Raw genomic sequence first — 19,165 nt, forward strand, 5'->3', positions numbered from 1 at the left:
GTTTTCCTTAACAGGGTCACACCTCCGTCATTTGCACAATATTGGTTCAACAAGGACTTACGTTAATGATGTCACATAGGTGAAGTAATAAACTCCAACCGACTAGAAATTACAATTAAAGTCAGATTAATGACAGACCAGATAGTGACGTCAGCTCAATGTCAATTACACAAACAGAAAACAGTTCATTTTTTTTAACACTTTAACACATTTAATTGCTAACATGGTTCATTCAGTCAGCAACTTTGCAGAGAAGCTGCCATTACGAACGAAGCTTCTCAACACTACCGCACTATTTGTATTGCTTCATTATTTGATGTTCGATTCATCGCAGTTTCCCCTCATCGCTGACATCTATTGACTCTTAAAACAAGGCCTGATTGTTTGCAAGCTAGAATATATAGATTAAAATGTATATTTAGATGAAATGCAAGAGATTAGAACATGCTGTAGTTCCATCCACACGTTTGCAAATTAACGTTTGTTGGAACGTCAGATTCGTAAAACAGAATTGTTGACCTATGTTAGTAATGACAGAAACTGCGACCATAGTTCGCTAATGAAGCTTTTGGGAAGTGCAGCCAAGGTAGTAAAGAAATGCCTGGCAAATCGCATTAAAGGCAAATTAACAAATTCCAGGTGAACTGATAAAAAAAAAAAATCAAATTTAAAGCTGTTTGTTTTTTTTAATGTTGTGTATACTGATGGTTCATCCATACATCAACCAAATGCTTGAGACATCCTTAAATCATGCTCCAATGACTTACAGTGCTTGTAACAATATCTTCATCCGGATCGAACACCAAGTGCATTTCTTTTGGAGCCTAAAACATTATCATTACAAGCAGCAAATGATTGCCACACACTACTATTGAAGCCCTCTGAACACCAACCATTATAGGAGGAGAAGTCACCGTCCAGGTAACAATGTTCCAATTCTTAAATAGTTTTCAACTGAGTTAAAAAATTTGCAGTCTGATACAGAAGGCTAAGAGACCTGAACGATATGAAAGTGCTAGTCATTAATTTACAGAGATCAGGCATCACATAGTGCTATCACAAGTATCCAATATGCTACATTTGAATACACGTTGAAACCTTACAAATGCCTCTGGTTGTTTGACCAGGCAACTTAAAAATCAAGTGCCTTGGCTAGTTATGTACAATATGAGATTTGTTTTTTTGTGTGTTTTTTTTTTTTTTTGATGAAGAAAAACGTTGACACACTACTGCCAGAGGTATAATCTTGAAAAGGCCCTTTGGCCCATACAGTGACAACGATTTAACATTATGTCTCAATTTCAATTCATTAGCCCCCATAGTATGTGTGTGGGAGCTGCCATTCTGGTATCCCTCTTATTTTTGGATTCCATAAGACAACGTTGTTCAGAGCTCCCTCCCCCCCCTCTTGCTTAGCGTTCAAGTTCTTGGTTTGTTTTCCCAGGCATTGGTTGCGTTTGGTTGCCTTCCCACATCTTCTGGTGCTGTTTGAATTTGATAGTCCGATTGAAGAGTGAGAGAGAAGAACCAGTTCTGGAACCACTACTTCAGGGAGCCACACAAGTGTTTTCATTTCACTACATTCAGTCACAGTTAGAAAGGGGAAGGGAAAAAGAGGACTCAATTCATCCCAGGGGCGCTGCCACCAAAGTTGAAATTGGATGGCACCACCGGATCTGCAAACTTGTATCCTCCATGCTTCTCAATCATTTTTGATTCTAAAAATTAATCAGAAACATAAGCAAAAATTGGGAAAGAAATCAGCAGGGTGAAGAAAGTAGTAACATTTTGGTAGCATATCAAGGCAAAACTTCCGGAAACATCTTTTATTTTCTCTACATGTTGGCCTTTCGCTCACACTGAAGTGTATTTTTGTACAGCAAAAATGGAACAAAGTTGCTAAATTTGAAAGATCAGTTTTTGCGCTTTAAGAGTAGACTGAAAACTGGGGTATTCAAAAACAATGCATTTTTAATCATGGCAAGAATTTTATGCATAATGTAAAAATGCACAAGTACTTTGTATAACCTTAAAAGTATTAACTCAGAATTGCTGTCCTTTGACCGTGCATAGAAAGTTTTTGATTTTGAAATGATGTTTTCAGGAAAAATAACATCTGGCCTCTCTGTATTATCTCAATATTAATGATTTACACATGCACAGTGATTTAAGAGTCAGCGTGGACTAGTAACATTTACAAAACACTAGTGAGGAACTTTTTCAAATGTATCTGGATTAATGTGTACATATTTTTTTTTTTACAGACTAGCTTAAAGTAGGTTTTGGGTCCAATTTCAGCCAGATAAAATATTACATAAAATATTGATCATCAAGTCAGATAAAGTGCTGCGCAATCACTTTCCTCACAGATTTTTTTTTTTATTTTGTTGCCTCACCATGTGCTGCTCGTCGCTGATCTGCAAGTGTTGCAATATCCTGAAGTTGTTTTCTTTGTTCCTCATCGAGGCACTGTGTGAGCGCCTGGTACCACACTGGGTCACGGGCCTGGACATCTAGAGGAAAGAGAGCAGTCTGTCAGTAAAACACCCTTTAAAAGTAGATTGTTTAATTCATACTATATGTGAAAGCCATACTCTGTATTATGGCTTTGAAGATCTGGTATTCATCAACAAGGTTGTCCTCGTCATCAACTGAGGTCGTGTAACTCTCAAGAGCGGTCTCTTCTGCGTCATCTTCCTCCCAGTCTTCATCGTCACCGTCCTCTCCAGCTTGTTTAGCGAGCATTTCAAGGTATTCCTGGCCTTCATCATCTATGTCGTCTTCATCACTGCCTAACTCGACTGCATGGAAACACAATGAGTCACATCAAAATTACAGTTCATTACTTTGAAAACAGAACATCAAAATGAGTGAATTGGTGCATTTGATTAAATAGCTCCATTTCCTGCTGTTGTTTCAATTAAATAGAATACAAGGTTGACTCTTTATTTGCTCCAACTCAATTGGATTATTAAAAAAAAAACAAGATTAAGAATTTCAACAATTTATTTCCCTGTTACTAAGCTAATGTTGCCTTCAAAAAAATCTGTATTGTATAAAGAGAGAAATAAAAAGATGTCACTAATGTTTGAAATGTTTCTTTAATTGTAGTATTTGTTCTACATAGTATAAAAAAAAAAGTTATGCCGTATTCATACTGAAAAATGCAATGTATAACTAAATATTACTGCAACTACTCCGACTGAAGACTTAAATACTGCTGTTACGTAGATAAGACTTATGATTTAGTAAATCTCATTTACCATTCTCCTCTTCCTCCTCTCCATCCTCTTCTTCGTCCTCATCTTCCTTTTCATGTTCAGCCCTGCAGGCGTAGGCCCTCTTCAGGCCGTTAAACAGGAGGATGGCTGCTGGGAGGAGCTGACCTGCGACCTGATTGACAGCCTGTGGCCTCTGATCCAGATCCATTAGAGCACACAGTCCCAACACGGACATCTTTCGGTCGTGGAGCCTGCAATAAACACCAACTGCATGTTGCAATGACTGTGACACAAATGTTTGAGCAAGCAACGCTTTAGATCTCATCCCAGAAAATGGTATGAAGGGTGTACCCGAGGAAGCAGTCGATGTCTTTGAGCCACTGGGAGATGAAGTGGTTGGTGATGGGCTCGGTGTTGTTGGGGAAACGCATATTTTCCAGTGCGCTGAGGAGCAGAGGAGGACTGTAATAGAGCGCAGCGATGGCCACCTGCAGACACATGGTCCTCAACTCGCTGGTCTTCACTTCACGCGTCAAACGCTCCAAAGCAGTTGTTACAAAGTAGGTCACCACCTGCAGGAACGGGCACCAAGATCAACTTTCTCATTACATTGCATTATTCCCGTCAAGTTTTCACAATACAGTGGTTAAAACCTAGAAACTTAATTAGCATTCTAAACACACCTGGTCAATACCACGACCTTTGCACTGTAGAATGATGACCTCCAGCAGCTTGGCAGCATGGCATTCTGGGTCCTCCCCTGGGTCTCCTGACAAAATCTGATTGGGCACACAGTCTTATTAATACAAAGTCATATCGCCTCATTGTCTTCAAGTCAAAGGAAGGTAGAAACTTTACGGCAGCACTTTAATTTACAGTCCTGTTCTAAATGCATGTACAATGTGCGTTCTAGAGCAACAAGGTACTATCCCTGAAGAGAACCCAAAACCTAACCTTAATCCATATTAAGTAGTGACCTTTCATTATTAAGCACTTTCTTTGTAAATACACTGTTTACAAAAAAAAATTATAAACCGTAAAATAAAAATAAAAAAGTGCGTCTTACTATATGGTAAGGATTAGGATTTGAGTTTGGTTTAGGATTACTTTAAATTAAATAAAAATTATATTTGTGCATTAAGCAGACACTTTTATCCAAAGCAACTTAGTGCATTCTGGCTAACATTTTTTTTTTTTACCTAACGTGTTCCTCTGGGAATCGAACCCACAACCTTTTGTGCTGCTAACGCAATGTTCTACCACCGAGCCACAGGAACACATTACTTGCATCTTATCATGCACAATTAATTGTTATTATAATAGTAAGTACATGTAATGTGTAACAAGGACACCATAAAATAAAGTGTTACCAAAAAATTTAACCGATTTCAGTTTTGGTTTGCATGAAATTAGTTGTACCTTTTTGCACATACTGTAGATTATTTCAAGGTATTTGGTGTCAGACAAGAGTGTTTCTGTGTCAATGGTGACGTAGTTATGGAGAAGTGGCATCATATCTGAAAAAAAGTAGCATGAGGAAGTTACACTCAAATATTTTAATATCTATCAGTTGAAGTAAACAGCGGTCACTTTTCTCAACCAAAGAAAATCTGCACAATCATCTGAGATTGTTTGCAATTTAAAAAGGTGAACATGCGAAGCAAACGCCGGCCTCTGCACGACCTGTGAAATAGTCAAATCCGTCTTGTTGGAAGACCTCATAGACCAGAGGGAGCAGCTGCCACATCTGAGGGGACACCTGCTGACACGTCAGACTGTGGGCCAGGGACAGGATCTCCTCGTAGAACTCTGGGAAAATTAACCCAAAACCATCAATGCATGAGTATAAGGTCATTTAAAACGGGTTTGTCCATTAGCGTACGAAACTCACCCAGGACATGCTGCTGGAGAACTGTGCCAATCACCTGCAGGCAGATGCCCTCTAACTGCTGGGTAATCTGAAATCAATCAATCAGCAGTGTTAATGCACAGTGGCATCTATGCTCAGATATAATTGAGTTTCAACCGTATAGGCAAAAACCAATGCACTTTAACATTCAGCATGTAAATAAAGCGCTAATTTCATATCTAATGTCCTACTTCAAACTGTGCTTGTGCAATCTCTACTTAAATTCCACATGGTTCAATATCTTCCATAAATAAATGAAATTCATACATTTTTAAAGAAGCATTCAGATCAAATTCATAGCACAAGGGATTAGCATGAAATCACATACAGTGCAAAGAAAGCACATAAATAAAAATTATAGATTTCCAAAAGGCTATTTAAAAGCCAGTTCTGCTCTCCAGCCATTGAGGCACTTTGTCAGAAGTTGGCGTACATTTATTTATATAATTATTATTGTTTATTTTTTTGCATTTGTGGGCGGCTGGAAGTAATTCAGCAGGGTGCTACAGGCTAGAGAGACATGAAGAACTTCTGCCGCCGAAGTTTCTATTTTCTCACCTCTTTATGGTCCTCCACTACACTCAGCAGTGTGTCAATGGTGTTAAGGATGCCCATGGCTGTCACTGCTTTATCATCACCTCCTTCCTCATCAGGCCCTGTCTGGATCACCTGATTGAAGGTCAAGGCCTGGGAGAGAGGAATCAAGCATGTTTACTTCCAAGATGATTCACCAAAGCCCTTTGTGCATATTATTGGAACCCTATAAAACCTAAACTATAGGGCCTTTCACATCGCTTTAGGTCCAGAGCTAAAATGTACAGTACTAGGATGATGATTTTCTGCGAACTATGTCCCAGTACCATTTAAAGGGCTGCATTTACACCGTCAGGGTGTACTAGGACGTGCTGAAGCCGGTTGACAGTGATGTCATTTGTGTGCGGCAATCAACAACGTTAACAAATAAGAATACTGTTAATAACAGGAGGATGGAGGACGCCGTGAACAGAGCTGAGTTTTTGAGTTTCACAATAATGGACATGAATGTTGACATATGACAACCGGTAGTGCTACATTTGTGGGATGTTTTCGAACGTGTCTGGCCAATCAATGTCTACTCACGTCACGTAGTAGCAGCTGCGCTAGTTAGACCCGGCTCCAGAGTAGGAGCTAATTTAGTTCTTGAAAAAGGTAGTCCAGTACTAAAATAGCATCTAGTTCCTGCATTGCGAAAACGCCCAAAAGTGGATAGTTCCACAATTAGTTCTGGACCTATGAAAAGGTTCCGGTGGTGCGAAAGGCCCTTATACATTTCTAAGACCTCTAAATGATATCAAAACATTGTGTACAACAGGTTTTCCAGCAATCAACTACATGCCTTGTCGTCTGATTGATTGTTAATACTTTTGGCAAGTAAAAGGTCTTTTAGTAAATACTTCCGCATTTGCTGTGAAATATTTTCTGATTTTCATAAATTAAACATAATATTATTTGTAATATTTCAAGATGAACACTTACTGGACTGAAGTAACTTTCACTTGATTATTTCACATTTTCAGAAAAAGCATGTAAATGATAAAATGTATCAAATGACAACAAAACATCAGTTTTTTTGAGGAATGTTTATTTGTCTACATACCAATCATTTATATGCAGTTTGGTCTAATTAATACAATTTCAGTTTTTTTTCCCCTCCCTCCTCCATATTCTCCTTTTATCATACTTTACCAAATGTGTGTGTTAAAAAATAAAATTAAATATATATATATATATATATATATATATATATATATATATATTTATCTCTCTCTCTCTCTCTCTCATAATTCCTCAAATAAAAGCCGGGGCCTTTATTTACCTGAACTGCAGAGGGTAACAGGCTTTTATTTGAAGCAGGCTTTTATTAGAGGTGGGCCTTTATTTCTAATTCCATCTGTTTGATAAGTAATTGTTTTAAATAATCCGTTTTAAATTAAAAGCGATAGCGTTCCAGTGGACAGAGATCATAACATTAGCACAGAATCCGTTCAGTTCAGACGCGCTCTGTGTCAGTCTGCTTCACACTGAATCACACATGCGCAGTATCAGCTGCTCCTCCGTTCTCGAATCGGATGAGTCCGACAGAAACGATTCTCGGTTCAGTGTACTGATGACTCGAGAAAGAAACGCTCCGGCAGTGGGCGTGTATGTTCGTTATCTGGTTCTGCTGCACAAATTTTCCCCCCGCCTTTATTTGCCCGTGTTGACCATGCCCCAACCACTATAAGAGGCCCGTTTTTATTTGAGGAATTACGGGGGATATAATAAAGATTTTGTCGAAAGGTTCAATAAACTTCCATTTAAAAAAAAAAAACATCTTTAGCACTTATTTCATGTCAGGCTTTAACAGGGTTAAAACGAATATTTAAATGGCTCTCACCAAATGCTGGGTCATCTCTACAGCGATTGGTGTGACCTCCTCACTGTACTCGCAGATCATCTTCTGGATGACGTTGGTAAGATCGTCATTCTCGGTCACACGCACAATGTGGAGGAGGGCTTGCATCACGGGCCGGATGTGGGGGGTGATGTAATCTTTGGCTGATGGCAAAACCACACAAAGTCATCTCAAATTCAGCAAATGCAAGACGAAGGCATTAAACAGAAAAAGGAAGACAAATGAGTGAAATCTTACCTTTGTCCTGATTGCTGATGAGGACCTGGAGGGCGATGGCAGCCTCCACTTTAACAGGCATCTCGTTGTCATTGATCAGACACAGGCGGGTAAGCTCGAGGGCTGTCTGCAAGTTCTGGTCAATCTTGAACTTGACCTCACAGAAGTAATGAAGAACCCAGCAGGCCTAGAGGCAGAATTACCATGAACTAAGACAAGTGGACAGTTTGCAGTACTCGCAATGCTTTTATCCAGAGGCCGAATGATTGTGTAATAACATAAGATTAATGGCTGCACTGAGCACATCTCTCACCCGGGCTCTCATGTAACCCAGCTCACTGCGGAACAGAGGGAAGACATGATTCTGCAACATGAACTCCATCTGGTCTTTGTAGATCTTCCTCTAATAAAAAAAATAATCCATACAACTTTTCAGAATGTTCAATACTAGAATAACCAATGCTGCTTTTTAAGTCTCGTCAATCTAAACATTCAATTGATTTTAGACCATTTAAGCACATGAAAATATTCTTAAACACAGTCGGTTATGTCTCAAGTGAACAGCTGTGTATCATAATATTGTGTCTTAAAGTGACAGCAGCCCTATATGCTGCCATCTGCGTCATTAATCATTCAATTTTTGCGACTGAATTCTACGGTTAGAACTACCTGGAAAAATTTATTTGATATTTAATAAATTAGTTTTTTGTATTTCTTTGCACTAACACTGGTTCTTGTTTTTTTTTTTTTTTTTTTACAGACCATTCATTTGTCTTTAATATTAATTGTGCTAGTAGTTTTTGCTGTAGTATTGAAACATTTTGGTGTCATAAGCTTTACCATTTTGGTCATACGCTATTAGAATTCAAGGTTAAACAGTTAAAAAACAAACCAAAACAAACAATTTATTGTGTTTTATTATTAAATTATATTTTATTGTAATTAATATTCATTTAAAAAAAATCACCTTGAGAAGAATCTCAGCCAGTGAGCCGATCATATGAAGAGCGCCATCTTTTTTCCTGGGGTCACAGGCCGGGTCTGTGAGGATCTGATAACAGAAGCCCATGGACTTCTGCAGCACCTGTTATACAACAAAGGTGGTTAACATAGGACTCAAAATACCAAAGCACCTCATGATTCATGTGGTGTAGGTTTTGTAGGAGACTATGGAGGCTGGCCAGTGGTGGATAGTCGTTCAGACGTCACTGGGCCAGTACTATGATCTCCATTGGCTCTGTGGCTGTGAATGTGGCATGAGAGCAGTCTCACAGCCTGTAAGACACAGAATGGAGACCGCACTAGACGCAGATGGACACCACGCACACCGTCCACCCACAGCCAATCAATGGACTCTTTCAAAGCACAGGCTGGAACTCTCAAGTTACTTGCACACCTGAGAAAGCTCTGACAGAGCATGTGCACAAATATGCAATGTCCAATTTAAAGGTGGGACACTTTCAAATCAAGCATAGTAACCCTAAATTAGTGCGGAATCGGGTAATTCCTACCAATCATAAAAACTAGGGCTGCAACAACTTATCGATGAAATCCAACAATTAATTTGTAAGGGTGTAACGATTAGTGCATGACCGATATTAGGGGAGTAAAAAAGGCTTTGAAAAAATAATCAGATTAGAGTACTACAAAGAACTACAATGGAAAAAACTGCTTAATTTGAACAAGAGACACAGCTCTTTGAGATGACGGAGAAACTCTTTCCACCTGGCGTCAGAAGCATCCAACAGTTCTGTTGAAGGAGCCACGGGGTGCTGATTGGATACATGAGGGTTGGCAGTAAGAGATACACAAAACTCAGCCAAACACAATCACATCATAGGACTCTTGCCAGATGGCGCCTCCAAACACCCACCTCCTTCCTTTTGTTGCAAGCGGTGAAGAGGAGCGTCTGAGCTGCAGTGGAGGGGGAGATGAAGTCTTCAAAAACATCTAAGAGACAACAGAGAAAAAAAAAAAGAATTAGTACATTTATCTGGCTTTAGACTTCTACTCAAACTTTTGGTGGTTCAGAAAAATAAGTTGGTGTTCTAACCAAACTTCATGCGGATGTACTCATAAGGGTCTTCCTGCCAGAGCTCTTCATCGCTGTCTGTGTAGCACATGAGGGGGAACACCACGTCCTGAATGATTCCCTGAAACCAAACAATTTTTTTTAAATCAAAAATGTCCAGTAAAAAGTCAAGAAAACAGACAACGTAAGCTGCACTTCCCCAATCTATTCAAACCCCCACACTCTTTTTACGATCAGCTACAAACTCTCATTCTAATCTGCCAACATATATTTGTTTTTCTTTTTTAATATGCATGACAATACGGAAGAAAAGATGCATTTCTACTTCCATTAATTTGCAACTTTACTATACTGACCCTAAAATTACTTAATTTCATTATGAAAAGCAAACATGTAAAAGAACATCTACATACTTGGATGTGTGGCTTTAGGTTCTTCCAGGTGACGGCGTGTGCGATTCCCTGGTTGATGTAATTGAGTGTCTGCTGCAAGACTCTGGGAGCCACGTATTGCTTTTCCTTATACTGATACAACACCTTCAACAGTACCTATCAGAACCAAACAGTCAAAGGTCATCGGTTATCTCAAAACATGTCAAAAACCCACTGAACAACATACTGGCGTCTCCTGTTTACCTGCTGTGCAGCCACAGCATAACCCTTGAGGAAAAGCTCTGCAAACTCTGTGTACTCTTTGGTTGTGTTGCCAGGGCTTCCATACCTTAAGGCAAAAACATGCATGAAAATCCAGCAAACACACAAGACCTTGTGCTGAAAATAACTATAAAGTGTTTCCAACTGCTGAGCGTGGGCCGGGATTCAAATGGACCACAAGTCATCTGTAAACGCTTTATCTGTAGTGCTCCTGGGAGGAAGTGATGTTATGTTAGTACTGCACCTTTCAAAGAGCCGGGCGAGGATGTGAAGCGCCCACTTCTTGCACTTCCACCAGGGCAGCTCGGGCCTCTCGTCTTCATCTACCTGAAGGGCCTCCTGCAAAACCACACACACAAGCACTTCAGAAGATTAGAGACACAAAACTGAACAATGCATGAAATTATACAAACTTTCCAAACTCTAGTATGCCACACCCAGGTATTTTGTTCACAATACACATAATGCAGTTGTATGGTAGTATGTTTTCCTGATCACAGCCATTGATTTTTGATCTTTAAGTAGTTTACTGGATCTTGTAGGAGACTATGGAGGCTGGCCAGTGGTGGATAGTCGTTTAGACGTCACTGGGCCAGTACTATGATCTCCATTGGCTCTGTGGCTGTGAGTGTGGTGTGAGAACCATTTCACAGCCTGTAAGACACAGACTGGAGACGGCTCTAGACGTAGACTGACACTACGCACACCGTCCACCCACAGCCAATCTACACACACTATGAGCCCATTAAAGCCAACCCTTCCATTATGCTAAACTCATGCGAGCCCAAACACAACAGGCATTATAAACAAAACAACATCTTACTGGAGGAACATCTCTGTCCACGACAGTCTTCAGAATATCCATCCAGTCGGTCAGAATCTGGCGATTGATCAGTTCCAGAGGGAGGTTATACTGTAAAAACAGACCAATCAATACATGAGACCAAACCACAAAAGCTTCATTGTGAAAAAGTTGCAAGCTCCTTTAGTATAGGCATCAGAAGTGATGGGAACACCTGGAAGAGAGCGTAAAGGATCTTGAAGATCTGTTTCTGCACCAGGGCAGAGTCACTGGATTGGTCCGGCAAAAGCTGTATGAATCGGTCCTTCAACATGGGCATAAAGATCTGCATGGCAGCGACCAATGGCTGGCGCTCCTCAGGTTTCTTGTACCTTTAAAAAAAAAATAAAAAAATAAGGACATCCATCAGGACTCCACATTGGTGGTATATAGTATGGCTTATTACCTTAATTTTGCAATGACAGAAAAGATAATACAATACATTATTTGCTTATTTAAAGTGTATGTGTCATCGGGCTGCACAATGAATCGAATTTCAGAATGTTATTCTGCATGCTTAAGATGTGGGGTTTTTTCCCATTATAACATTATAATACCATTCAGTTTTACTTTTTTTTTTTTTTTTTTTTGAAGAAACCAATCCAATGTATAGTTGACATTTGACGCTTACCGGTAATACTATATAAAGCAATTAAAGTTCTTCAGCTAAAATGTTTTCAGCTTGTTTATTTTCATATAACAATATGGCATGCATTTGCTTCAAAGAATGGTATAAACATTCAGTGGAAATTATGATTTTTGTCATAATTGTGCAGCTCCAATGTGTCAAAGTTCCGATTAAAACAAATCCAGAATGATTTTCATCTCATAATATGCAACAAGTAAACAGTCTTTATCTATGCTACGATGGGTATTGGCAGAGCAACATTTCCAGATTTCCATTTTAGAACAATGTCACTTAGCATCATGTTGATGGCTACACTTTTTTTCACATAAACTAAATGCACTGTCTGAATTTATCCAATTTAAGTAACTGCAAAAAATCTAAATCAGACACTCAGTGCCAATCCTGGTTTCTCAAATCCATTCAGAAATAATGCTCAGTTTGAACACCACCTGTGAGTGTTTCACCGCTCTCTTACTCGTAATTCTTGACCAGCTGGTAGAGGCACAGCAGGATGCCCAGCCAGCAGCCACTGTTATCAGACTGCAGGTAAAAGCCGATCTTCTCCACGATAGCAGTCCATCTAGTGGGGTAGTCATGCTTGATCATGTGGTGAATGCAAGTTGTGAGTTGCACTCTATGAAAGTGAGAAGAGAAAAAAGGTTATAAAAGAAAGTGGTCTTTCACTACACCCCCCCCACCCCCCCCCCCCCCCCCCGACTCTGTGTACCGCTGTGTTACCTGAGGCGCTCTGGGGACTGGATGATGGCCTCCACTATGTGGTCTCGAATGAACTGCTTGTCCTCTTCTGGGATGTTACTGGTAGGGCCTTCTGTGTTTGCATTATCTCCTTCGCTCCAGTGCTGTGTCACCATATTCTTCAGGTAGATCACACCTGAACAACAACAAAAGAGGTCAGAGATCCTAGAGTTCTAAAGGCTATGCTTGGATTGCAGGGTCAATTGCGAAATCCAGTCATAAAATCGTAATTTGCAGAAAGTCACAGAATTTGCATTTTTTAATGATTAAATTAAAATTACAAAAATTATTAATCCATCAAAATGGAATCCAGAAAAAAAAAAAGTTTAATGGGTCTCTAACATTAGAATATTAGTATAATGTTTTTTGTACAATACATTTAGTATGAGTGGCATGAATGCCTGCTATTCTGAACATATTTGAAAACTTGTTGGCCCTGAAACCAATCCCAGTTCGTGCAAAGAAAGGTTGAGGTTAACATGCTTTGTTTGAATACCCATGTGATGTCAAGGAAGCCTGAACTATGTCAGGCACTCAACGCAGCTGTTGAAAAATCCCAGCAGGTGCACTTCAGGCCTCTCCAGAGAGCAGCTTTTTCAATTCTATTCACTCAGTTTCACTACAAACGCTCACATATTTAGAAACACTCAGCATCTGGAGCAACAGTCTTTTCCTTTGGTTTATAAAAAAAAAATTAAATAAAAAGTCATCACAGTCAACCAGACCATAAACCGTTTCAGTACACAAAGTTGCCAGCAGAAGTGCTGAATATATAACCAGCATTAGTTGACAGGGAGGTCGAGTTAGACTAGAGACAATCAAACAGCAGACTGATGAAATACAGGTTTATAAAGCGGAAACCAGTAATCCTGCCTGATGCTGCTGAATCAGCAGCTCTTCTCATGCCTCCCTCTATCCCGAATCTAATGGTGTGAACCGCAATTGGGAATGTGACCGCCAAACTGTCAAATAGCAGTCAGGTGATACTTCATTTTAAATGGCATTTTAACTAAATAGAGCAACTTCAACACATGCTTGGAGTAAATTTAAGTCACATGATGTATAACTGTCTCAAATGCAGCATAATGCAATAAATAAAAGAACTTAGAGAATGCAAAGATGTGTCTTTCGTAAATTTTCTTTTAAAACCAGTTAACAAATATACTTGAGATTTTTTTCTAAAGGACTGTTACAGGTCTGTTCACAGTTAGAAGTTTTCTTTGTGAGGTAACTAAAGATTCCTAGCAAATAATATAACTGCAATATTTCCCACATTCTGTGCTTTCCATACTTATTCTGGGTTCAGTTTCAATTTTTAAATTTAATACGAACCAACTAACCACCTGAACATCATACAATTTACCAATTACTAATTTATTTAAAAGACTCCAAGAGCGGTTTTATTTTTTCAAAATTCCATTTAATTTCACGCATCAAATTCGGTTTTATTTTATTTTTTAAAATGCTTGAACATTTATCTTCCCAAACACTGGCAATCAAATTAATTTAAACTTAAGGAATCTAATCAATCTTTAAAATGTACATAAATGAAAATGACAATTCCTTTAGGTTATACCATCTTTCATCAAATAAACTGCTGCTATATTTCACAAAAAGAATGTAATTTACTTTTTTTTATCATTTTATAAGTTTATAAAAAAAATTAACCGCTAAAGAAGACATCAGATGTCAATTTGATTAACTGTACAACTTTTTTGTTAAACTGTTCTCTTTAAATTAAATTATAATTACATTTTCTTAGGGGTAAAAATCAACCTCAGCTTATACTCTAAACTATAGGATTGCCTTTTATATTACTATAAGGTTACAATTAACAATAGATCCCAAACCCAATTACTATTTTTAAATAGTATAAAAATTTATTCAATCATTTCAATTGCACAGAATGCAGTTTTTAATAGTTTTTTTTCCTTTCTATATTATACAAATTATATTTGTTATTTGAAATATTTTGATTTACACAGTGGCTCTCATAACATGTTTTGTAACAAATATATTTAAACCTACATTAAATAACTAAGACATCAATAACAGGTAAAGTAAAATGTAATGAGCATAATCTAATATTTTGCAACACGCGCTTCTCTAGACTTTATTTGTAGCGCACTAATGAGCTGTGCACACGGATGACTTCGAGGTAAATGAAATGCTACGTAAAAACAATGCCTTATTTGTTCGGTACACATACACACAGAACCGAAAGATCACTAACAAACATTTGAGATGCATATAAATAGAAAAAGATAAATTGTCAAGACCCAATGTAACAACTCCACCCTTGAATCTGTATTCAAACACGGTGACAGAATGTCTCAGCTCTGTGTCAACATATGACATCTGATACTAAAGATGGAACCGGGACAGAGAGAGACTGACAGGAGGATGTCTGTGTGTGCAGTTCAACCGCTGAATATGCTAAATATGACAGCAGCATTGAGTGTAACACTGGTTTCTGCTGAGGAGAGGACGAGGATGTAAGGATGTTAAAGAGCCATTAACCGTACCTGCTTGCCGCACAGGCAAATCCAACTGATCAGACATGGTCACCTGCAGTAGTGTAGACATGAAGCGCACCTGGGTATGGCCCTGTGGAGCAGAAAACAAATCACAAATGTGAGAAATGTACAATGCAGCATTTGACTGAATGCTGATCATTTAAAGGACAGTTTGGGGTTTGGGTTCTGTAAACATTTAATACCAATCATGTGCAAAAGTGGTTCAGGGTTGCATGAAAATTAAGTTTATGATACCTGGATAATAAAAAAAAAAAAAAAAAATGGCTATATATATATATTCCATTGTGTAAATACAGCTTTTGTTTTTCAGTGTGTGGCATAAAACAGACTTTATATTAATTGCTAGGGTGGACGGTTTGCAAACAGAGCTGTGCTGCTACACTGGATGAAACGAAACGGCGTTTCAGGGAACTCCTTGACAGTTCTCTTTCAAATAAACACCACATCTGCTTCTGGCCTCTGATACCAAACCCCATAAACATACAAAATGAACTAGTCAGCAAAGATTTCTGTGGAAAGAACCGCTGACATCTAGCCAACTTGAAGCGTCACCATTTATGGCCATTTCAGTGCGTTTTCTCTCCTTCGAATATGTTCTTTAAAATACAGCATGTCCCGAGATTAACATGTCCTGTGGTGACTCCATTGTAACAAGCTCTGAATAAATGGACACAGCTTGAAATGCCATGACAGCATTCTCACCCGACCACCAAAGCGTCAGCACACAGGAATCTGAGCCTGCCGTCCACATGGGACGCCTGGAGCCGGGCCAGACAGTGACTGTGTCACAGGAGCTCGCAGCAGGCATCGATCCTGGACCTCAAGAGTTATCAACCTTTTTTGACTCATAGACCCCCAAACTGCATGACAATTAAATTAATATAACTTTATTTTATTTTTTGATTGCTCTAAATAATTCATGCTAGGCCCTAAAAAAAAAAATTGTTGTTACACTAGAAGTATAAACACTTCTGATTAATTATATACTTCATGTTCTTCAATAAATAAAGGTTAAATAAACATGCTCGCGCTCTCATAAATACCAAAAATGTCTGGTCTCAAACTAACACATATCACAGAAATCAAGAGCACCAGCTCAGCTATTACTTTAGAAAGGAACACATGACAATCAATTTCAGTGAATAAAAAAACAAATTAAATCTTCATAGTAGACAACCCTGTCCTTGGAAAGTCATCACTTTTGTAACTGCTTTGTAATAAATTACATTTCATGACAAATTTGCCAATGACAAACTCTGCATTAAAAATACACTTAACTTACATCATACATTTTGGTTTTAACCAAAAACCAAAGTTATTGGCCATTTACAAACTAGTACTGTGCCGATACAGCGATGGCATAATATGACCTTTGTGTATTGACACTTCGAAGAAATCCATTAAAAAAAAAAAAAAAAAAAAAAAAAAAAAAAACATGGTACACATCACATCGTCAATACTTTTAAAACTGACGCAGGTCGCTATTGTAACGTAACGGGCCCAAACAGTGTCAAAACATCGATTTTACACATGAGTAGCTATCGAAATCTATCGTCACGTTGGTTTAAAGGTTTAGCGTGTTCATTGGATATCCTGGCGAGTTAAATTGGTTAAATGGTTTACGAAGAGAGAGAAATGACAACAAGCCTCCTGCCTCATGTTGACACGTGAGAGACTAGCGCCTAGCATCTCAGGCGCTAGCACTTTCGCGCAGTCCAAATAAACCGCTATAACACGCTCAGACGCATCAGAATTGGACCTCAGAACATAGAGACGCATCAAACTGTGTCTGTTCTTATCACCTTGTCTAATTTATGTAACATTTAAGCGCCGTATCGTCTGTTTAACACTATCACATTTGCGTGAACGATTATCGCGGTGACGTAGTACACGGACACGAGCTGCCAGCGCGCGTTACAGAACGTTAAAAAAATACGTTATCTTCGCCTTTTAATAGAGTGTCAACTCATAAAATGTGTTACTGAAGTGCTACACACCAACAAAAATGGTATCAAAAGTATATTTTGACAGATTTACTAGCGGCTACAGCCACCCTGCTACGCAAGGCCCGAGGCGCGCCACCACCATCATTATCATCAGATCACTTCACTTCACCTCGTTCAGTTGTCTCTCTGCGGCCTCACGCAGATTTGCGTCCATCGTGCCCCGAAGGGCCTCGATCAAAGAGTTGAGATCCATCACAAGGTCGCGGTCTGGCTCGGATGCGGAAGGCTCGGTGATCTATGAAGTCCCGGGCGCTGCGCACATGGACGCTCGGTTCTTCGGCTACCGGCGCGAAAGGAAGAACAGTGGAGATGGGCCGAACAGATCAGCGCCAATTTCTCCACAGCGAGCTTCCGCTCCACGGTAGAGCGTGCAGGGAGTTGTAGTTTTTGTCGTTGAATCTGCGTTAGCGCTGGTTAGTGTCACTAGTGGTCCAAAACACCTCATGCAAAACAAAAACAAATGTTACCATGGCGACTGCACTGTAGTTGCGTAAACAATAACAATATTTTTTATGCATTTTGTTTTCGTATCCCTATCATAAATGTGTTAATATGTTGGATTTAATGCGAAAAACGTATAAAAAAGATACATAAAAAAAAAATATATATAGTATACAAGTACAGAGCTACTTAAATGCAGTTAGCATCTAACCAGAAGTGCAAGAATATAGTGTTTTATATACATATAAGTGCAGAGTAAGTGAATGTACGATTTACGGAATGTGCAGTGGAGTTACTATGTACAGTATTAAGCAGAATATGTACAGAATATAAATAGGAATAGGAATGCCATGTAGGGGTTATATGTACATGAACAGCAGCAATGAAGGATTATATATTCATTATGAACAGTGGTAATAAATACAGTTGGATGAGTGTGCAATAGTATTGTTAAACAATGTATTCTATGCAAAAATAACAGTAGTGCAATGATATTTTATAGAAATAGTTTACTGTGCTTTGTACAGTAACAACTTTAGACAGTTTACAGTGTAACAGCCAGTTTAAACTATATATATATATATATATATATATATATATATATATATATATATATATATATATATATATATATATATATAAACATACACATAAGCTTTCATCATATGTGTTAAAATAGTTGTGCATTATGACGAAAAAGCTATTAAATGTAATTAGCATGTTTGTTGGTGGGCATAGTTTACATATTTCTTATATTATTTTTTTCTCCTTTGCCCCCTCTACAATATCATTTGACATTAGCTTTGACAGAAACTAGTCTGCAGCCCATAATAAATTTTTTGGGACAAGGAATGTTTATTGGAATGTGAACTACTTATGAGACATACTTTTTCTTTGTGACTGAAACTCATGTCATTTTTTTTTTTTTTTCGGTCCTGTACCTTCTCAGAATTAAACCTGTTTTGCTCAGTCGGCCTTTAATGGCAATATGAAAGAGTCAAATGGAATTCATGGAAGAGTAACAATGCAAAAACCACTCTACAACACACTTGGGGGGGGGGGGTCTATTTAAATGGGCTAATAAAGGATATTTTCACTAACTCCACCCTCCTTTGCATAGACAATTTACATAACACAAAGTAGTTCCGATAATTATGGATGCTTCTCAACCCCCTCTTCAACTTGACTTACAAGAAAAATTCAGACGAGAATACTAAACCTCTATGGCTTGTCTCAAAGTTAGCTGTGACTGACTTGTCAATCATCCTGTCACAGATAAAATCACACATTCAGCATTTAAGTTGTGAAATTGGTTTTAGGTAATTTTTCATCTTCTCATCCTTTCATAGGTAACACTCTCATATACATTCCACATTTTATTTGGTCAATTAAAAAAACACTACTATTAGTGTACTACTGGTACACTATATTCTAGTGTATCAGTCTGACGCATGTTATGAATTAAGTTGTGTCAAAATGTTGGAAATTTTA

The 19,165-nt window shown here is 38.5% G+C and overlaps 1 protein-coding gene and 2 non-coding genes across 3 annotated transcripts; all 3 read right to left on the reverse strand.

The window, feature by feature from the left end:
- Positions 1-666: 666 nt before the first annotated feature.
- Positions 667-17,634, reverse strand: LOC128016525 (importin-7). The gene is made up of 25 exons (XM_052601087.1): positions 17,343-17,634; positions 15,216-15,297; positions 12,673-12,826; positions 12,410-12,568; positions 11,482-11,638; positions 11,289-11,378; positions 10,710-10,804; positions 10,448-10,532; positions 10,226-10,360; positions 9,834-9,933; positions 9,654-9,730; positions 8,748-8,864; positions 8,094-8,183; positions 7,802-7,967; positions 7,547-7,707; positions 5,689-5,817; positions 5,113-5,179; positions 4,905-5,030; positions 4,641-4,738; positions 3,905-4,000; positions 3,573-3,793; positions 3,264-3,472; positions 2,595-2,801; positions 2,397-2,513; positions 667-1,718 (listed from the first exon to the last, which is right to left on the reverse strand). The coding sequence occupies exons 1-25, from the start codon at positions 17,424-17,426 to the stop codon at positions 1,621-1,623; spliced, it is 3,120 nt and encodes a 1,039-aa protein (XP_052457047.1). The 5' UTR covers positions 17,427-17,634; the 3' UTR covers positions 667-1,620.
- LOC128017958 (small nucleolar RNA SNORA23) lies at positions 8,936-9,116 on the reverse strand. Its single transcript, XR_008184649.1, has one exon. It is a non-coding gene; the product is annotated as a small nucleolar RNA SNORA23 (small nucleolar RNA).
- LOC128017957 (small nucleolar RNA SNORA23) lies at positions 11,000-11,180 on the reverse strand. Its single transcript, XR_008184648.1, has one exon. It is a non-coding gene; the product is annotated as a small nucleolar RNA SNORA23 (small nucleolar RNA).
- Positions 17,635-19,165: the final 1,531 nt, after the last annotated feature.

The sequence above is a fragment of the Carassius gibelio genome, chromosome A7 (assembly GCF_023724105.1).
Source record: "Carassius gibelio isolate Cgi1373 ecotype wild population from Czech Republic chromosome A7, carGib1.2-hapl.c, whole genome shotgun sequence".
Lineage (NCBI taxonomy): Eukaryota > Metazoa > Chordata > Actinopteri > Cypriniformes > Cyprinidae > Carassius > Carassius gibelio.